Source organism: Simochromis diagramma, unplaced genomic scaffold, assembly GCF_900408965.1.
Source record: "Simochromis diagramma unplaced genomic scaffold, fSimDia1.1 OVJJ01000557.1, whole genome shotgun sequence".
NCBI classification, from domain to species: Eukaryota; Metazoa; Chordata; class Actinopteri; order Cichliformes; family Cichlidae; genus Simochromis; species Simochromis diagramma.
The window spans coordinates 3,002,208-3,022,829 of NW_024387156.1; the positions used below are offsets into that span (position 1 = coordinate 3,002,208).

Here is a 20,622-nt window from a genome sequence, read left to right on the forward strand (position 1 = left end):
TGTTTTTTAGTGTTTTGTCATTGATGTTGCAGATTCAAAATCAAATATAAAAGTGTTCAGGTGCCCTTTCAGACATATAATCAGTTTGTTTTGTCGGGACAACGCCCACTTTCACAGAGTAAAACGTGTATCCGTTTTTTCCCGTGAATGCGTGTATCTTACTCATAGCAAATCTTCGCTGGAATAGCTCTTCTTTGTTGTTGTATTTTGGGTCCAACCAGCCAATCAACGTACGATTTTGCCCATGAACGCCCACCAGTTTTGCGAGCCGTCCAATCAGCGAGTCCTCACGACGGACGCCATCTTGTCTGTTTAAAGCGGCGGTGCTCGGGGTCCCTGTTGGCTGCTGTTAGGACCTGTTGCTCTGTAGTTCCGTGTTGTGCAATGGACGGGTGAGTTATTCCACAGTCTCACGGTGACACTCCGCTTAAATGTCGTTTCTGCTCTTTCATGGAAACCCGGGAGCACCGGGGTTTGTCGGAGGCGCTGTAGTGTGCAGGGAGCGCTCCTGCTGTCGCGGAGTAGTCGCAGAAGTGGGTTTTGTGCTGGGAGCAGGAAGCGAGGCTAGCACAGTTAGCTGTGCTGTTAGCTCACGGTGGGCCGTGCTCTGCGGGCACCTACCTCTCTTCTCCAAAGTCCCACATCACGGCCGCACTGAAGCGCGACCCGGTTACCCGCTGAGGCTCTGCTCGGGGACGTTTTGGAAGGTTGTTGGTGATGTGTATAGGATACATGAGCGGTGAGAAGTAACCAGAGCACACAGGTTAGAGGCTCACGCCCATTCTGGTTTATCTTGCCAGGCAGTCGTTCACGTGAAACAGTTACAATTTAAAAAACGAATAAAAGCATAAATTAATAAAGTAGCTTCACTTGTGTCGTGTGTCCCGAAATGTGGAGCTGGCCCTCTAATCTTTTAAATGCGGAAACTGTACTTTAAAGTGTGTGTGTGAGCGAGAGAGGACTGCTGTGAAACTCCTAATTGTCATGTTTCATCTGGAGTTCATTTTTAAAAGCGGTAACACACTCGTAGAAGTCGCCATCAGGAGTGTGCGTGTGTTGTTTTCTGGGGGTGATTTTGTTTTGAGTGTGTGCTCAGGTTTAGATGTAAAGTAGATGGTGTCTTGCTTTAGTCTGCTGGATTAGGGAAAGGGCCTAAAAGTGGCTGTTTTTCACAGAGTTCAGTTGCAGCGATGGTGAATAGGAGAAAGCAGCTTTGTTGGTGGAGGGAGGGAATGTGAGGCCTGTAAGCCTGCTGCTGTTAAACTGTGTGGACTGACGGGGAAAAATAGCAGCGTTATTAGCGTTGATCACACCGGTAGCTGTGTCCACTCATAATATAATGCGTGTCATTTCAGCTTCAGTCAGGGGGCTGTGGAGCATTCACGGTCCTGATGGAATATTTGTGTTTCGTCAGGACTCATCCCTGCCCTGAGGGCTCCTCTTCCAGCTGCTCCTCATTGAACACAGTGGTGTGGGCCTCAGCCTGGCCAGCCGGTTTTCACTTGCTCTGGGCCATACCTTAGTGTGTAAAACGCGTTTTGTTTTTTGTTTAGTTTGTTCCAAGCTCTTTTTATTCATTTATTCATTTTCATATCGAGGCGTCTTTGGGTAGGTTTGTTCAGCAAACCTTTATTTTTGAGACTGACCCATTGTTTGTACATTTCCTCCAAAAAGCTGTGGGTGAAAAAGGGCAGGTTTCCTTTGACTTGCATCCGATAAATCAGTTCCACAATTACGTAACTCTCACCTCTGTCTACAGGCAAACGTACTCTTTAAGGGGAAAGTGAGGAACTTGAGCATACTGGATGGAAGTTTGTGTGTTTGTGGGGAGGGGGGCGAACAACACCAACAAGTCATGTTTGGAGTATAGCCTGCAGTCCATGTTGATAAGTCAAAGCGGCAGCAGAAAGGATGTAGATATAGTACCTGTGTGTGAGAAAGTCAAACTGCTGTTCAGTGGACTTGTGCACTGTGTGCTTATAGTAGTGCTTTTAAATTTATTTATTTATTTTTTTACACAAAGGAATTTCTTGAATTGGAATATAATTTATCGAGTAATTCAAAAAAGTATTTGCTTCGATTAATGCACGGCTCTGTAGCGCGCCGTTGTTACCATGGAAACAAGAACACGAGCGTTTCACCCCCATCTGCAATTAAAAACAGACCTGCAATACAAACGCATTTAAGAGCAGCGTGTGAAAATAAAGTCTGAAAACATTAAGCCTAAAGTTTTAAACAGAAACAGACACTCACAAGAGGCGGAGCCGTTACCGAGACGGGAGCTCACGAGGAGTAAAAGAAAACTTATTTGTAGCATCCAAAACAGCAGCGCTGTTCCTGTAACCACCATTAAAACCTTTACTGGGAAAAAGCTCGCAGGAGCCCTTCATCAAAGCACCCGATCAACAAACTCCAATGTAAAGACTGTTCGTTTTACACTGAGATAAATCTGCAGTATACCTACAGAAGTTGTATTAAAATATGCAGATGAACTATTCATTCAGTCTGATACATGTTTCAATGATACAGCCTGCTGCAGGCTGTTGTTTTACATATAGCCATACCGCAGCAGACAGGGGTGAGTCTAAAGGGGGGCATGGGGTGTACTAGACCATATTTATTTCAAGGCTTTTGTAACATTTTGTAACATTTTTCAGATTAAAAGTGAAATAGTGTAAAATAGTTTATTAGTTCAGTTACATTAATATTTAAAAAACAAAAAAAAAATATATATATACATTTTTTTCACAAGCCAATAAATGTATTTTCTTTAAAAAATGAACTGTATTTTCTTTGCAAAGACCTTCAAGAGCCCTCTAATAGTTTGTTAGCATTGCTTGACTTTCACGGCAATATCCGTGTATTCAAATGCATTGTAGTGCAATGCTGATGTCTCCACATGGATTTGGGATAAATGTCTGTGCGTTTTATTTTGTTTTTTGTTAGGAGCAGCTGTTCTGATAACTGTGACTCTACAGACTGTGTAACAGAGACCGTCGGGATGCCACCATGTTCCCGACAGACAGAAACTAGAATTGAAGTCAAAGCTTAGTGTTGATGGGCAGAAGGACACCGGCACTCCTGTTACCGAAGGAGCATGGGCTTTCTGTCCCGTGTGTGTGCGTGTGTGTGCGCGCGTGTGTGTGTGTGGAAGCTGACTGTGTTCACACCACGGGTCAGTACACTCTGTCAGTTCTCTACACATCCCGGCTTATCAAAGCCTGGTCATCTGATGATTTGCTGATGGTTTGCTTTGGCAGTAAAAAAAATTTTTTTAATCTGTTCACTGTGAATCCTTTAGCATCACTCAGCTGTTTATTGATTTAGTTTTAGTTGAACTTGGTCTAGGATTTCAGTCATATCCATAGTTGATAAAGCAGCTGTGGAGCACATTCGCATCCTGTACTGAGTGACCATATCCCATGTGACTGGCAAGATGCTTCAGCTGCTCTGTGTTCACAGCCGCCTTTACTGGTTGGTTGCTGGAGCTTTGTTGTAATGATTTGGTCTGAATGAGAAATTATGATAGTGAATAAGCAATAAACACAAGTTTCGGGTCTTAAGTGCCTCAAGTGTTCTAATGTCCAACTGCAAAAATTGGTTTCAAAAACAGCAGAACTTCTCAAGCTTTTGGGTTGAGCGGCCACTCCTGTGACCTCTGACCTAAGGAAAAAGGTTGGTGATGGAAAAGAGGGTGCAGGGTTCCTTGACCTGAGAGTTCAGTGAGGTGCAAGTGGCTCTGACTGGCTTCAAAAAGCTGCGTCTCAATAGGCAGCACCTCCACCGTCACCAAACTATTGTAGCAGTCAGAGCAGTTGGAGGCTGCTTGGAGCTAGTATCCATGTGCTGCTTGTGGAAAAGGTCTGCTTCAGACTCTGCTTCATTGTCTTATCACCGTTTGGATCTTGTGTGAAAAACACTTGAGGTTGCCGTGAGGTTTTTATGGAAAAGGTGAGGTGCACACTGAGGCAAGCAGGTGCTGAATAGAGATGTCCCATCTGCAGGGCAAACCAACCCACCGAGCCATCGGTCCCTTGCCAATCGCTGCTGCCTGCTCGGCCTCTCTCGGCTTCTGTCCACCTGCTCCCGCACAGTCTTCAACATCATCACCTTTCTTTTTCTTTTTTGATACCTCAGTGAGACTCATTCTGTGTTTGAGTTTTTCCTGGCTGCCTCTAACACGCTGTCTTTTCTTCACAGCAGTGTCCACCACGATATAACAGTTGGCACCAAGGTAGGCACCTCTGCTTCCTCCTCCTCTTCCTCTCTGTCTGGTTTCTTGCTTTGTTTGCTGCTGTGTCATCACTGAGTGTCTGAATAGATGGAGATGCTGCCATCTGGAACAGTGCAGAGCTTTCTCCTTTAATCGTTGTGGAGGTGGCTCCCTTGTCTGTCTGTTGAATGCCCAAAGCCCAGCAGTGATTTGACCTCAGGTACAGTCCAAAACTGGTCTGTGGATAATCAGTTTATTCAACAGCAACATGCACATGCATGCATGCACTCTTAAGCAGCATGCTACTGCTGTTGCACAAATCAGCCACTCAGCAAAGATCCTGTGGATGTTTGTTGTCATTCCTGTGGACTGTTGAAAAGTCCATCACATCAGAACTTTCACTTTGAAAGTAGTCTCCTGCAGTGAGTGCTTTTCAGGTTCTAGATGGGCTGCAGAGTGTTTTTGTAACTCCTAATCAAGTCTTCTCTGAGTCCACTCAGAGATGCTGTTGATTGCTAAAAAGCACTGACTTAACCAGCTGTGCTCAGAACACTCTCACAGCTGGGCAAAGGTCATGTGGTCCAGTTATGTCTAAGAAATGTGTTGATCTGGGAGTGTCTTGAACTTTACACTCCCAGATTTAACCTATGTACAGTCTGATGGGAAAAATGGACAATGATGAAGTGTCATGTTGAAATGTCCGATATTTCCCTGTATTTCCTAACTGCTAAAAGATCTCATCAGAGCCGTCCTCCAGCATTAGGGATAAGAACTAGGAATCCATATTAAAATAGTCAAAGTACCAAATCACTAATACACAAACAAACTGTTTTTCATTCTTAATTTGATGGCAGAGGTGATTCTCACAGGTGATTTTGTGTCCACGTTCTATGCTCTGCTTCTCCGACGATGAGGTCAGACACAGTGCAAGGACTCAAAGTCCAGAGTTAAAATCCGTAGGAGTGTGGTGCTGCGGCAGAAATGGTGCTGTGACATACTTGCTGTACTACATTTGAAGTGCAGCCGAACTCACTGACTAAAATGGTGTGAAAGTGTAAATGAGGCAACACGAATGTTGATCTGTAAATTATTGGATGTTGTTTGAAGGGAACAGCATCATCAACATAGCCTTGAAGCTCCAGTGCAAACACCAAACTAAAAGAGTGGTTTTCTTAGATGCATAATTTAAAAAACAGAGTAATGGTTTGAAGCTCCTCCTTCAGTCGTCCTTACCAATGTTTGCACAAATGACAGATTTTCTAGTAGCTAGCTGGCAGACGCCTATATCAAACTCGTACCTGCTGGCTTTCGTGTTAAGATGAAGAGTGTGTGAAAAGTGGCTACAACCACTATTTTGTCCTTACCAGTGTTTGGAGAGTAGTATTAATATAGCCACACGTGATTGCAAGTGGTTCTTATATAGTGCTTTTCTACTTGAGCACTCAAAGCACTTTATACAACATGCCTCAGTCAGCCATACAAGCACTTTTTCTATGCTCAAGTTCTTTCTATGTAATAATTTTCACTATTAATATTGGTGTTAATAAAATACTCCCCATATTCTTCATAACCCAGCAGTGTCAATAAGTTGCTATAAGATGATTCACAAATTTATTTAATAAGAATTTTCCTTTAGCTTATTAAAACCTAAACCTTGTCTGGGTTTAAAAATAAGTTGGTCTGAAGTGAAGTGCCTCCCTCGGCTTTAGTGATTGGCTAGTACACTATAAGCACAAATATCGTAAACAGTGACTCCCTGCTGTTCAGCAGGTCTGTATTCAGTCATTAAACTGGAATGCTGCTTGATCTCTCTGACTTTTCCGGCATTGAAGCCCCGTGTCAGATTACAACAAGTCCTCAGGTACATGACTGCTGCTTTTCATTCTTCAGGAGCACAATGAATAATAGAACATGATATTATAGCGGCATCAGAGACGTTTATTTGTAAGCGGTAGATGTGAAGTACTCATCCTTATTGTGCATAATAACAGGCAGGTTTTTATTCAGCTGCCTTGAACATGCAAACCTGGAAAATAAGTCAGTGTTGTAAGAAATGCAGATGGGGTGTGGATCTGTGACCGTGACCTGTGGGGATTTAACATGTACTTATTAAATGGACTGGTTCTTGTATAGCGCTTTTCTATTCCTGAGCACTCAATAGCTTTATACATCTTGCTTCATTCATCGATTCATACAGGTACCACCACCTAATAGAACACCCTAAAAATGGAGTCGACCCGTGCCGACCCGATCCGAATAGGTACTAATGGAAAAGGCCTCCTTGACAGCATCAGCACGTTCCCCTTATCAACACTAATTTCTACATAAACGCATCCTTATTCTTATTCAGGCCATTCAAGGTAGTAATCAAAACTAATCAAGGTGCTAATTAAACATTGCATTAATTTTCTATTTTACACATTTTTTAAGGCTGCAGCTGTCTATTATTTTATTGAGTAATCTACCGATTATTCCATCGATTAATCGGGTAAGAAATGCTTATCTTATTAATGAGAAATAATAAATATTCATGATTGAGAATGCATCAAGATGCCATATTAAAGTCAAAATTTTTAAAGAAACGATTTTCTTAAATGTAAAAATATATAAATGATGTCAAGTACAGTCAAATAAAAATAAGTCATGAAATCTACACTAAGGCATAAAAAATTAACCTTTACTCTGTGTTCTTGGAAGAGTTTCTGACATTAATAGGAGACAGGTTTTTGTGCTGCTGAAAACAGACTTTATGATGGTGTAGATGTTGATCAAAATTAATAATAATAATAATAATAATAATAACAATAACAATAACAATTAATAATAATAATCAGTCGCTCAGAGTTTTACTAGCCAATGTACATTTTTATTGACTTGTGAAAAAAACATTTTCTATATTTTTAAATATTAATGTAAATGAATTAAAGTATTTTACACTATTTCACTTTTAATCTGAAGAATGTTTCAAAAGCCTTGAAGTAAATATGGTCTAGTACACCCCATGGCCCCCTTTAGACTCACCCCTGTTTGCTGCAGGTATGGCTATATGTATAAAAGAATGGCTACTGTCAGTCATCAGTTGATCTGCATATTTTAATACAGCTTCTGGAGGCATACTGCCGATTTGTCTCTATGTAAAACAAATAGTCTTTATTGGATTTAAATTGGAGTTTGTTGACCAGGTGCTTTGATGAAGGGCTCCTGTCAGCTTTTTCCCAGTAAAGGTTTTAATGGTGGTTACAGGAACAGCGCTGCTGTTTTTGGGTTCCAGAAACACATTTTCTTTCACTCATCTCGAGCTCCCGTCTCGGTAACTGCTCCGCCTCTTTACTCTTCTGCATGTGTGTGTTTAAAACTTTAGGCTTAATGTTTTCAGACTTTATTTTCACACGCGGCTGTTAAATACGTTTGTATTGCAGGTCTGCTTTTAATCGCAGATCGGGGTGAAACGCTCGCAATCGTGTTTCCATGGTGACAACAGAGCTACAGAGCAAAGAAATTGTGCCAAATTTTTATTTGTATTTTTTTAATATTAGAATTACTTAATAAATCATTGCAGCCTTATTATTATTAATAATAATAATAATAATAATAATAATTATTATTATCATCATCATCATCATCATCATCATCATCATCATCATCATCATCATATAAATTCAGATTCTTTGGACCACTGTTTGCACAGTCCTACCAAAATAAAGTCGCAGCTTGAGTTGAAGCCTGGCAGTTCATGTGATTCTACTTGTGTTTTATTAAGGTTTCTGTTACTGAAAAAGTAATGCTCACAGTTGTGAATGTGTGTGACATCTCAGCAGCCAATACTCACATTCCTCAGGTCACTCTTTGGCAGTCACGTTCAGTGTGTTTGTCGATACAAGCTAGAATCTAAGCCAAAATCACATGAAGGTAACAAATAGCTGCGATCTAAAAGCAGGAGGAGATCTGAGAAGGATGGATGTTCTTTGATGATTACAGCTCTCCTGTTTCTTTCTCTGTCTTCAGGCAAGTCATTTAAAACCATTCTGAGCTGGTATTGCATGTATTCCGTTAGAATACGTGCAACACCTTCATACTGCTGGAATTGCAGCGAAGCAACTTAATCATGGTATTTATTGTCAATCAATCACATTTCTTTAATTTTGATCTGTGTCAAACAATTACCATGTCTCCTTTATTAGGCCGTGAGGCATCAAGCTGTAATGTTTAAATGCATCTAGTCAGAGCTCTAATGGCTGCATTCATAGGGATCATTTTGTGCAGAGTTGCATGGTATGTGAAATACCACATTTTATATAAACACTCAGAGCCTGAAGGAGAAAACATGGCAGATGGGTTCAGCTTTCTTAATGAAGAAAGCTGAGAACCACTGTGGTGATACCTTCTATCTCCAAAGCCCTTTTTCCATTAGTGCCTACTTGGATCGACTGGTTTCCCATTACAATCTTGTACCACCGATTGTGCGTGGTCATTGTTATAGCAGCATGTCTGAGTTTGATGTCATTATTTTGCAACGCGAATTATACAACAAAGGTGGATGTCGAGGCGATTATGTACCTGCTGCTTGGCCTGTGACTTTTCTTCAGACTCAGGACCACGGCATTGTTTTTTGTGGCCATTTCCCTGAGAAAAATGCAGGTACTATTTTAGTACCAGGTACTATAACCTAATGGAAAAACCCTGAAAACCATGGCAGGTCGATCCGAGTAGGTACTAATGGAAAAGGGGCTCAGCTGGAGTGTTAGGTTTTATCAAGCCAGCCACCACAAAGCCAACACTGGCTGTGTTTGTGTTGAACTTCCACTACGATCAGAGGGGAATACTACATTGGGATCCTTGTTTTGGAATGCTGTAATTCTGGGACGATCAAGATCTTTCTCACATGTGGGAAACTTCCTGACATTTGGCTGATATCTGATTATCTGCATTCTGGGATGTTTGAGCACTCGTCGACTGTGAAGAAGAACACCCTTTAACACGAAGCGACTTCCTTACGAGCGCCTTGGAGAGAGAGTCAACTATTTGTCCTACCTGGTTACAGGCAGTTTCTAGTGCTTCTATGACTTTGTCATCGACTCTCGGTCCATTCTAACCACATTCCATCATGGAGAAAAATGTACTTTTCCTAATGACTCGCTGTAGAGTAATGTGCTTTACCTGAATTTCAGAGATGGATGAGTGGAAGACCTATTGCTTTAACGTTGTCTTAATGTGTTGTCTTCATCCCCTTTGTCTTTGTTGTCTGCGTTGTCTTTGTCACCTTCTTTCTTCTCTTGTACTTCATCCTTCCCTTAAAGTGTGTTTGGGGTGAGTCAGCCATTGCGTTAATCGCTGGCAGGCACATAACTAAGACAAAAACAACTTCCCCTCAGTCTAAATGGATTACAGTTGGGCACATAATGATCATCCAAACTCTGGTCTGTACATTAGTGATGAGCTTTCCCTGAGTTTATTCCATTTGCAGTATGGCTCCAGAGGAAGCAGCAGGTCCTCTGTAATTACATGTGGATAAACAGAGTTGTGGTTTGACTGTAACAGTCTGTCAAAACCAGATGTCTGTGTGGATGCGCACAGCTATGGCTCTTTTGTTTTGCTCCTCAGTTATGGGTCAGGCTGGCAGTTGGCATCTGTCAGACAACAGATGGAGATGGCGATAGAGGGGCTGGATGGGGTGGCACAGGAGACAGAGCAGGGCTCAGGTTTCTGCAGCTTTTTATTATTCATCTGATCACGAAGTTGACAACAAATTTGTGAACATAAAACCTCCTGCTTGGGCTCATGTATGAGGAAAGATTCTGGCAATATCAGAAACGTATTTTGGGGGGTGGTAAATCTGCTCACATATTGACACTGCTCATGCTCAGTGTCAATGTGTGTGTGAATGATAGAAAGTGCTTGTATAAATGGATGTGAATGAGGCAAGTTGTGAAAAGCGCTATATAAGAACCAGTCCATTTAATAAGTACATGTTAAATCCCCATAGGTCATGTTCCACACCCAATCTGCATTTCTTACAACACAGACAAACTTATTTTCCAGGTTTGTGTGTTTGAGGCAGCTGAATAAAAACCTGCCTGTTATAAGCAGTCACAAAAATACAGTTTACAAAACTGTAGGCAACTGAAAAGCTCAGGAGTTCGAGTGCTTCGGATGTTTTGTGATAAAGGTAACTTGTAACTGTGCCAATGTGTTAATTGTAACTACATAAACTTTGTGCAAATTAAAGGTTCTTTAAAGAATTTAAAGTGACGACTTTAGCCTGAAGTTTGGTGCACAGTAGAATATGTAGGACATGCATGGTGGTGTTTTAGTAGTTTTGACTTTTGAAAATCTACTCTCAGTAATAACATTTAATATTGAATTAAGGTCCTGATTTGGAACAACATCTATAGCAGTGCTGTCTTTACCTCTTCTAGTTGAAACACAACTTCAGAGACAGACACACAGCTCGTCCTCACTAACAGCTGGAGTAGTTAACGTTCATAACACTGAACAGGACTTAAGGAGAAAGTTCAGAGGTTAGTAAAGGTCCTGTTTCATTAATACTGAAGTATTAAAGGGTCTTCATACATGTTAATCTGGCTGACACATATGGTAACATTAGCCGTTTACTATTAGCAATTACATGATAGCTACATTTTGGGGGGGGGACCGTGGTTCGATCCCCAGCTCTCTGTCCTGGTTGTTGTGTCCTTGGGCAAGACACTTCACCCTACCGCCTACTGCTGTTGGCCAGAGGGGCCGATGGCGCGATATGGCAGCCTCGCTTCTGTCAGTCTGCCCCAGGGCAGCTGTGGCTACAACTGTAGCTGCCTCCACCAATGTGTGAATGAATAGTGGAATTGTAAAGCACATGGAGTGCCTAGAAAAGGCTATATAAATTTATTATTATTATTATTATTATTATATCATCATCATCAGCCATCTGTTATCATTAGTACAGTGGCTAGCAGACTGTAGTTGGATAAAAGAATCATTATTGCAGGCTGAACAGGTCACAGATGGAATATTGAGCGTTGATGGTGGATTAGATGCATTTGGAGGCTGTCAGGCTGCTGACTGTACAGAGCAGTGAGAACTGTAGCTGAACTAAGGAGAGAGCTCAGTGTGAAGAACTCATCCAAGCTAATAAAGAGTGAAATTTGGAGAAGAGGTTTCAGAACTGAGCAGTGTGACCTCACAGTTGTAGCTAACTGTGGGGTCACTTTTAAATTGCAGGCAGTGAGTAGTTAAATCTGTCCCAGTGAGTGTATTGTATTTTATTTTATTTTATTTTTTTTATTTATTTATTTTTTTTAATTATTATTAAATATTGGCTCTATTTTAGCATAACTAATACCACACTCCACAAAGTTGGTACTTATGGATTTTGGAGCTGCAACCAGCTTTCAGTGTTGGTTTTTCTGGCTTAAAGTTCAAGTCAAGGTGACGATATTTATATAACACGTTTTAAACAACGAAGTTGACCAAAGTGCTGCACATTAAAAAGTGTATAGGAGCTTCTTGCTGTGAGGCAACAGTGCTAACCACTGTGCTGCCCCTGAAATAAAATAAGATAAGATGGGGGGGGGGGGAAAATTAATAGAAATAAAAACAAAAAAAACAAAAAAAAAATAAAAATAAAATTGGAAAATAAAATACAATCGTGTATGGGGATGTCAAACTGCTGCCAAATGCAAACGATGATGATTTAAATGTGTGTACTGTCGGAACTGTGTGGATATGGAGAGGAAGGTTGTTTCTATAGATCTGGTGTTATTGCTGTAAAAGCTCCATCACCTCTGTTTTAATCTGGTTTTAGGTTTGTAGAAGAGCACCTGGTTAGATGAACTGAGAGCTCTTACAGCGGTGTGAATGTGAAGCGGCTCAAACAGATACCCAGGTGTAGAGCAGGGCGATATGACCAAAAATATTTATAATAGCCATGGTTCACCCCCTACCACAATTAATGTTATACATTTATCAATGAACTGCTAAAATCTCGTTGTCATATTATGTGTCCATAATTGTAAAGTTGATGCAAACTACCACATTGATAATCGGGCAAGATATTACAGCCATTTCATAGGCAAGCTTCCCTACAGTTGTGTGAAAGAATTAGCGAATCGTTACATAGCACGTATGTCTGAAAAGTCACTCCATTCGATGTTTGTTCGCAATTTCTATAACCTCTGAGACCACCAACAATAATATTATTAAGCTATAAAGAGTGATATGAACATATATAGAACTTACCGGAATGAAAATGTCCAGTAAGTTAAGTGATATCTGGAGATGGACGCAAACTGGATATCAGCTCGTCTCACGGCTGCTATCCGGGCTAGACTCCTTCGTTTGGTAAGGTCCGCCATATGAGCTCCCTCATGTTGCTTCCAGGTTGGGAAAGAATAAAAAGACAAACCCTTTTTAAGCTTATTCCTGTGCCGGTCGTGCGATTGAACATTGCAGCGGACCACACAGCAAGTACGAACGATGGCTGTTGTGTTTGCCTTCGCTTTTTTGCTTGCACAGTAGCAGGTGGGATTTTTCTTTTTTGAGGACGGCTCCTTTTACCTTTCAATATGGATGGTTTGTTTATGTTTTGATCAAGAGCCTTTTTTTGGGCAGCTGAAGAGAAGTAGTCTATCTTATGGCCAACCACTGGCTGTATCTTGGTCATATTACCCAGCAAAACCCAGTATGCAGGTTCATCTGTAACAGTCCTTGTGCCACAGATCTGCACTGTTGCTTCTACGTTAAACAGAAGAGCAGTGATGTGGGTGCAGGTCTCTGCGACTCCGGCCATACAGGTGCAGTGGGCGGCTTCAACCTTCCCTGTGATGCTCACAATGACCCATGGCTGCAATGCTGGTTCATTCAGTCTTTGAGAGTGCAGGACCTGAAACACACACAGACAAAGTTCATTTAAAGACAAGAACTATGAGCCAAGGCCGACACAAATGTGTTTAATCTACTTTATCATAAATGTAACAAAGTGTTTAGAAAGTTGGCACATACATGTAATTTTTCATTTCTTTATGTGTCCATCTATAGAACGCTGCATGTTATATTCTAAATCTGCGTGTTCTCTGTCAGAAACCTGCCTGCAGAAAATGAACCTAAAGTATGTAAAGCAAGGATGTCATCACTTTCAAGATGGAGAAAGCATAAAGTGACAATTATGAATCACTTAATATGATAAGGAGATTCTGCAGGTCATTAATCAATGTATAAAATTAAAATAAAATGTATTTTTAGTGACCCAAGATACAAATATGGAACCAAGATGTATAATTAGAATTATTTATAATAAATATGAATAAATTATTGCAATTTCTTTAACCATAAAGAATAACTAAATCCTTCAGGACAATGTCACATCAATGCACTGAACTCACTATGTTATCCACCTAACAGCCTCCACGTGTTCTCACTGTAATTTCCCCTCATGAATGAATTTATGCTGCACTAATCTGAATGTTTGGAGGGAAATCAAACGCATTTCACACGCAGTACTTGAGCTGACTGACTTACCTTTGTTTGAATGACGACTTGTACGCGTTGACTCCACAGACAAGGTACGAAAATATGTCAGGCTACGTCAATAGCGGTTGGTCTTCAGGGTTTCTACTCCACGGCCGTATTTCATACGGGTCCACATTTCCAATGCACGCTATTTTCTGCAAGTACCGCTGCTTCGCCTCTGGACGCAATGGGTCTCTAAACAGTCCATTCTCTTTTGAGCTGCTTTTAAGCATGTTTCTTGTAGTCGTCGTTCCAACACAGTGTGTTTGTTTTGATTCGTAGACCCCGAAAATGACGCCGCGCTCCCACAATGCATTGCGGTGTGACGTCAACTCCAAAGCCCTATTACCGTGAACGGTATGATATGGTCCAGCCCTACCCAGGTGCCAAGCTTTAAAAGTAGGCAATAAAATCTTAAAATCAATGCTAAAACGTACAGGAAGCCAGTGAAGGGACGACAGGACCGGGGTAATGCGTTCATGCATTTAAACACCTGTTAAGGGCCGAGCTGCTGCATTCTGGAGTAACTGCAAGTGGTGAAAAGATCACTGTTAATACCAAAGTATAGGGAGTTGCAGTAGTCCAGGCAGCAAGTGATAATAGCATGAAAGCATTGTGTGTTAGAAAGGGCAACGATGGAGCTTAGCATGCCTTTTATTGTGTGTTAGAAAGTGTTTAGGCATAGTTAATGGTGCTGTATGATTGTGTGTGACTGGGTGAATATGACCTACAGCAGAAAGGTACGTTTACCATTAATCTTGTTTTGCTTTCTAAGACTAAGGCATGGCCGCTATAGACTGTTTCTTTATTGACATCTAGTGGCAGCAGCATTACTGTGTGCCCCTCAATTCTGCTTATTTTCTACAAGTTGTGTAGTTTTCTTCCCTTTGCCTTTTGCTGTAAATGTTGTACCCACTGTGACCTGGAAAAACAAACAAACAATCAAACTGTTAATCGATGAATCAGTTACACGGCAGGGGGACTAAACGACTATTGGATCAGACTCTGAGCCTGTCAGCAGAGCTTAATGTCACGGTGTACAGTTGGTGCAAAGGATAAAGAAGTAGCTGTCTGATCACATTGTTTAAACCTAAAACAGGAAGTCAGTGGAAGTGCAGTCCAGAACCTGCCCCGGGCTGGATGATGTCAGGTACAGCTCAGGCTCAGGGTTCTGCAGAGGAAAGCAGGTTTTAACAAACCTGGATGTGGACTTCACTGAGACAGACAGCTTGGGTCACATGTTAGCAAATAGTTTTACATCCTGTGTATGTTCGTTTGTATTTAGGCAGTTTTACAAAGGGGAAACAAATATGTCATTACTTTCTATAATACGCTGTAGCCATCTGCCAAATATGATTATTATTTTATGATATATTTGTAATATTTTTATGTATTTTTCATTTATTTTATTATTTTTATTGCAACTGTTGTAACAAAAGTATTTTCCACCACCATAATCATCATAAAGGAGATATAAATGAAGCCCTGGTACCAGGACTCTCAGAAGATTTAGGTTTTTGCACATGAATGCACTGATAATGATTTATCCCAAAAGTCGGTGCATGGCTGTTTTGCAGAGCAGGTAGACGGAAGAGGAAGTGCATAAATTAAATGCAGCAGCTGGGGTCTGTGTGCTCTTGTGCTAACCAGCTGTTGTCCAGGAAGGCTTGGATTACATCTAAGAGATGCACCACTTAGTTTAACTTGAGATGTATGAAAATCCCAACAGTTGTAAACATACTGCGTGTTTGAATCCTCAAATTTTTTGGTTTGATGGCGAGATGTCTTTATAATTAAAGCCGTTAGACCTCACTTTTGTGGAACTGCAGTTTAATCATAGAACTGTTCTAAGGTTTTGCTAATGAAGAGCAAAAACAGGATCTCATGCAGGCGAGAGCTTTTCACATGTTTGGGACAGATTCATTCACTGTTCTTCATGAAATCTTCTCTCGTCTGTCCCTGTCAAAAATGCAAAGGCATCACTTCTTGTTTGGTATCCTAATTCTGTCCTGTCATGTATAAATGAGGTGCATACTGACTGAGGAGAAGAGGTCAAACTGAAGTGCTTCTGTTGTTTCAGAGAGGATCTGACGAACTTTTCTCCAGCGTCTCCAACAGCCCTTATATCATGAGCACCACAGGTCAGAACCCACTCTGCACACGCGAAGGTGTTTGTGTCAATGCACAACTTTTAATGGACAATATTAGCTTATTGAGTTTTGAGTTATACGTTTTTCCAGACATGGGATGAAGTAAGGGGTTCATAGTGTAAGATGACTTAAGATTCCTGACTATGAATGACACAAAACTCCTCTAGAGTCCAGGAGTGAAAATATGTATTTAAAATGATCAGAAAAATAATTATATTCAGATTTTCAGACAGACTATCTGCACTCTGAAAGAACAGATTGAAATATCCATTAATCTCATATTATTATTACTATATATATATATATATATATATATATATTTTTTTTTTTTTTTTTTTAAATGTAAAAAATATTGGACAGAAATGGTTTCATGCTGGTTTACAGGCGGATGATAAAGACAGAATCAGCAGTGTTAACACAATAAGTTTGAAACACCACAAACTGATGGGAGTGTTCAGCACCAGGACTCCTGTCTCTGCTTTGATTCATTTAATAAAAAACGGTTTCCTCTCCTCTGTAGCCAATGGCAACGACAGCAAAAAGTTCAAAGGTGACATAAGAGGGCCCAGCGTGCCATCCAGGGTCATCCACATCCGTAAGCTTCCCAGCGACATCACAGAGGCGGAGGTGATCAGCCTCGGCGTGCCTTTCGGAGACGTCACCAACCTGCTGATGCTCAAAGCCAAGAACCAGGTACACACTACAGCGTCCTGTGAGAGTGTATTTCTTTTCCATCCACAGTTCACAGGATCCAGATAACATAACTTAGCTTGGTCGCGTCTCAAATTGAGATGTGTTTTTTGTTTTGTTTTTTAAACATGTACGAAGAGACACTGATCAATACTAAGGCTCTCGGGTCTACAGATCTGTGTGTTGAGGAACTGCATCATGAGCAGAACTTACATGTTCTGTGTCTCTTGTCTCTTCTTAGGCCTTTTTAGAGATGAACTCAGAGGAAGCAGCTCAGAACCTGGTGGGTTATTACTCCACCATGGTGCCAATCATCAGGCACCATCCAGTCTATGTACAGTTTTCCAACCACAAGGAGCTCAAGACTGACAACTCCCCAAACCAGGAGGTAACACATACTACTGTTAGCGCCTTAACAGCTCCGTCCCTCTGCTAGCACCTTGTTAACCCCCCCCCCTCTCTTCTCTTTCAGAGGGCTCAGGCGGCTCTTCGGGCTCTGAGTTCATCTCACGTGGACACGGCGGCGGTGGCTCCGAGCACAGTACTGAGGGTGGTGGTGGAGAACCTCATCTATCCCGTTACTTTGGATGCTCTGTGCCAGGTATCCGTAGTGCACCACAGCAGTGTGCGTGCATGTATGTAGATCACTGCTTTGATCAAAGTCATGACAGATGGAGAATAACTGTGGTTTTGGATTTGGTTTATTTAGTGACTAAACTAAGCTGCTGTTTGGTCCTCAGATCTTCTCAAAGTTTGGCACCGTGCTGAGGATCATCATCTTCACAAAGAACAATCAGTTCCAGGCTCTGCTGCAGTATCCGGACGGCGCGTCAGCCCAGGCGGCCAAACTGGTGAGCATGATGGTTCCCAGTGCTTTTGTCGCTTCTACTAAATGGTAGAAGTAACGAGTGTTACTGCTGCGCTGTTTCAGTCTCTGGATGGTCAAAACATCTATAATGGCTGCTGTACTCTGAGGATCAGCTTCTCCAAACTCACCAGTCTCAACGTCAAATACAACAACGAGAAGAGCCGAGACTTCACCAGACCAGACCTTCCCACTGGAGACGGCCAGCCCACCATGGAGCATACGGCCATGGCAGCCTTTAGTAAGATCCCACCATACTGATGTAACATCACTACAGCTGTGCTCAGCTGAGGCAGAAGAGAGAAAAAAAAAAAAAGTACTACACCAGTGGAACTGAGGAAGGGACAGATTTAGTATGGAAGTTGTTCTCTGACACACACAGAGACACTGCAGACATGACACGTGAGTCAAAAGGGCATCAGAATGCTCTCAGTGCTCGTTTCAGTCAGTGAAATGAGCAGAAACTCAAAAGAAGATCAATTACCAAACTGAATCCTGCAATGCTACTCTAGATGGCAAGAATAAAAATACTGAGTTGAAATTATCATTCTAGTTGTCTGTAATAACTTAAACTGATTTAAAGTCCAGTAAATCAATTCAATTCAGTTTTATTTAGAGATACTGCACAAATGGGGGGGGAAAAAGCAGTCCTACAAATTTTCTTTAATATGTGCATTGAAGGACATATCCTGGTTAAAAATTGTATGATTGATTTGTGGTGGAATCTCGCTACTTTGCTGAGTTAAAATCCAGCCGGTGTTTCTTGTCTGCAGCTCCAGGCATCATCTCTGCTGCACCGTACGCTGGAGCCACTCACGCTTTCCCACCAGCCTTCACCCTGCAGCCTGCTGGTGAGTGTCAGTGCTAAGAGAGGATGTCTGTTAGATGACACACACTTTGAAAAGTGATCACCTTGTTTTTTGAGAATGACCTTTGCAGCTGCAGACAGACCCAGCAGCTGAGTTATTGTGATGAAGCCTTTAGAGGGTTTTCAGTTGCTTATCCTTAAGGAACGCGTAGACTCCTCCCTATCAGTGTGGAAATAATGTTTAGGTTTAGGATCACTGTGCATGGGAAACCTGTTGCATTCCCTCCTTCCTCTGCACCTGAGGAAGTTAGGTCTCATGATTTAATTCAGGGATGCAAATATTTTCCATATCAGTTCATCTGCAATTATTATTTGTTCTCCACATACCAGAAGTGTTGAAGCCTTAGTGTATGACTGTGTGTTGTGTGACGCATCTCTGGCAGCTTGCAGATTTTTGTTTACTTGTCTCAACTCTCCCAGTGTCCTCCCCCTATCCAGGCCTTGCGGTCCCCGCTCTGCCCGGAGCCCTGGCCTCTCTGTCCCTCCCTGGGGCCACCAGATTGGGATTCCATCCAATCCCTGCTGGACACTCTGTCTTGCTGGTCAGCAATCTCAATCCTGAGGTTAGTGATTGTCTCCCTACAGGCTGTTAATTCATGTATCTAACCTGCACTGATGTAACCAGTCTTGCTACAGCTTTGGACTAGCCTGCATGTTTTGTTTTGTTTTGTTTTTTTTGTTTTTTGTTTGTTTGTTTTTTAAGAGGATTTTGTTTTCTAAAGCTTCAGTTGGTCTGAACATTCAGTATTTTGGACATGGAGTGAGATGTAAAGTGTTTTCAGTGCTCTGTTCCACCTGGATTTTAAAGTTCTTCATGTTTGAATCAGTGAGTGGAAGTGGAGCAGTGAGTGCACAGGAATTTAAAAAAAGAAAAAAAGGCAGCTTGGATCACAGCTCAGCTGCAACGTGCACAGCGGTGATCCTCAGAACCGCCTCTCTCTGACACGGCTTGATGTCATCTGTGGTTTCTTCACCACTGCGGTTTATTTCTAAACCCTACCACATAATCCACAGCTGTGAGCAGCATACAGGCCCACTGTGATCAGTATGACGCTGATGGACTGTTGAGCCACAACATTAAACCTACCTGCCTAGTGCTGTACATGCACCAGTCTGCAGTGTTGGGATACCAGTTGACTAACTCATCAGGATGCTGATGGTGGGTCTGCCTCCCACTCCAGTCCATTTTTGATCAGATTAGGATCTTGGTCATGTGGAGCCCACACCCTCTGGTTCATATGCCCAAATAGAAAACATGTGACTATTGTCAAGCAAGTTCTTAACAGTCCAACATCCCCAACAGAGTGTCACTGTTAGGGATGTTCCCAATCTAATGGAAGGGGTTAAGCATTGTCTATACAGACACTCTGTCTTTAAAATCCATTTAAAAGCATTCGTCACATTCTTAAATGTGTGTGGCAGCAGTCACGTGCCTGTGTACACACTGCAGTGATCCAGTAGTCATGTCCCTCTGCTGTGACTCAGCCAGCTGTTGCATCTCCTACATCAAAGTACTGCAAGGAGGAATCCATGGTACTGAATAGGCCAATCACTGTCCTGACCTGACATTTAGTGGCATTGCAGGGAGCTGCAGGTCAGATACCCCCTGTGCTTACAGCATAGGAATGTTGTAGATTTGCCACTGCAGCAGAAATCCCCACTAACAGAGCGGTGCACCTCAGTCTGGTTGTTAAATGATGGGAAATCTTTCTGAATTCTCATCATTAAACGGTTTGACTTCATGTTTGTTCGTCTCCTCTGACACTGATGTTTTGCTCACAGATGGGTTTTGCCTTTGATTTGGGAATTTTTTTTCATATTAAACTGTCATGACCCCTCCCCTACCACACACACACGCCTGTGCACTCATGTAAAAATGTTGTTCTCATATTGACATTATCTGTATGTGATCCCTCCTCCAAAGGTAATTAACCTTCTGATTGACCCTGCACCTGTCTTTTTTCCCCTTTAATTTGTTGCCATGGAAACACCTCGGACCCTGCACCTGTCCTGCCCTCCCACCTTTACCTGTCCTGTCCCTCCGCTGCCTTCTCTGCTGTCTTTAAAGAGAGTTACGCCCCACTGCCTCTTTATTCTCTTCGGTATGTTATTACTAGCTTCTTATTTTGAATTATCAGTACCACATGGTTGTTCTGATTTAATTTTTATTAAAATTCTGGTTTCTGTTTGGTTTTTTTCCGCCTCTTTTTCATTATTTTTGGTTTAATGAAAAATGGTGTGTACTGGTCTTGTCAGATTTTGTGTGTTGAATTGAAATTTTCACAATATTTGCAGCTTTTCCTCAGTGGTTTTCTTGCCAAAAAAAGGTCAT

General features: G+C 41.7%; 1 protein-coding gene across 8 annotated transcripts in view; it reads left to right on the top strand.

Moving 5' to 3' along the window:
- The first annotated feature begins 297 nt into the window (after window positions 1–297).
- The window catches only part of LOC120744271 (polypyrimidine tract-binding protein 1-like), a 28,907-nt gene continuing 8,582 nt past the window's right edge, over window positions 298–20,622 (top strand). The window contains exons 1-11 of one of the 8 annotated variants that reach the window (XM_040048555.1): window positions 298–392; window positions 4,201–4,234; window positions 15,798–15,858; window positions 16,388–16,560; window positions 16,799–16,945; window positions 17,030–17,158; window positions 17,298–17,408; window positions 17,489–17,663; window positions 18,196–18,273; window positions 18,711–18,853; window positions 20,359–20,392. In XM_040048555.1, the coding sequence (XP_039904489.1) occupies window positions 385–392; window positions 4,201–4,234; window positions 15,798–15,858; window positions 16,388–16,560; window positions 16,799–16,945; window positions 17,030–17,158; window positions 17,298–17,408; window positions 17,489–17,663; window positions 18,196–18,273; window positions 18,711–18,853; window positions 20,359–20,392 (1,093 nt within the window). In that variant the 5' untranslated portion in view covers window positions 298–384. The other 7 variants (XM_040048556.1, XM_040048552.1, XM_040048554.1 and 4 more) reach the window with 7 other exon arrangements.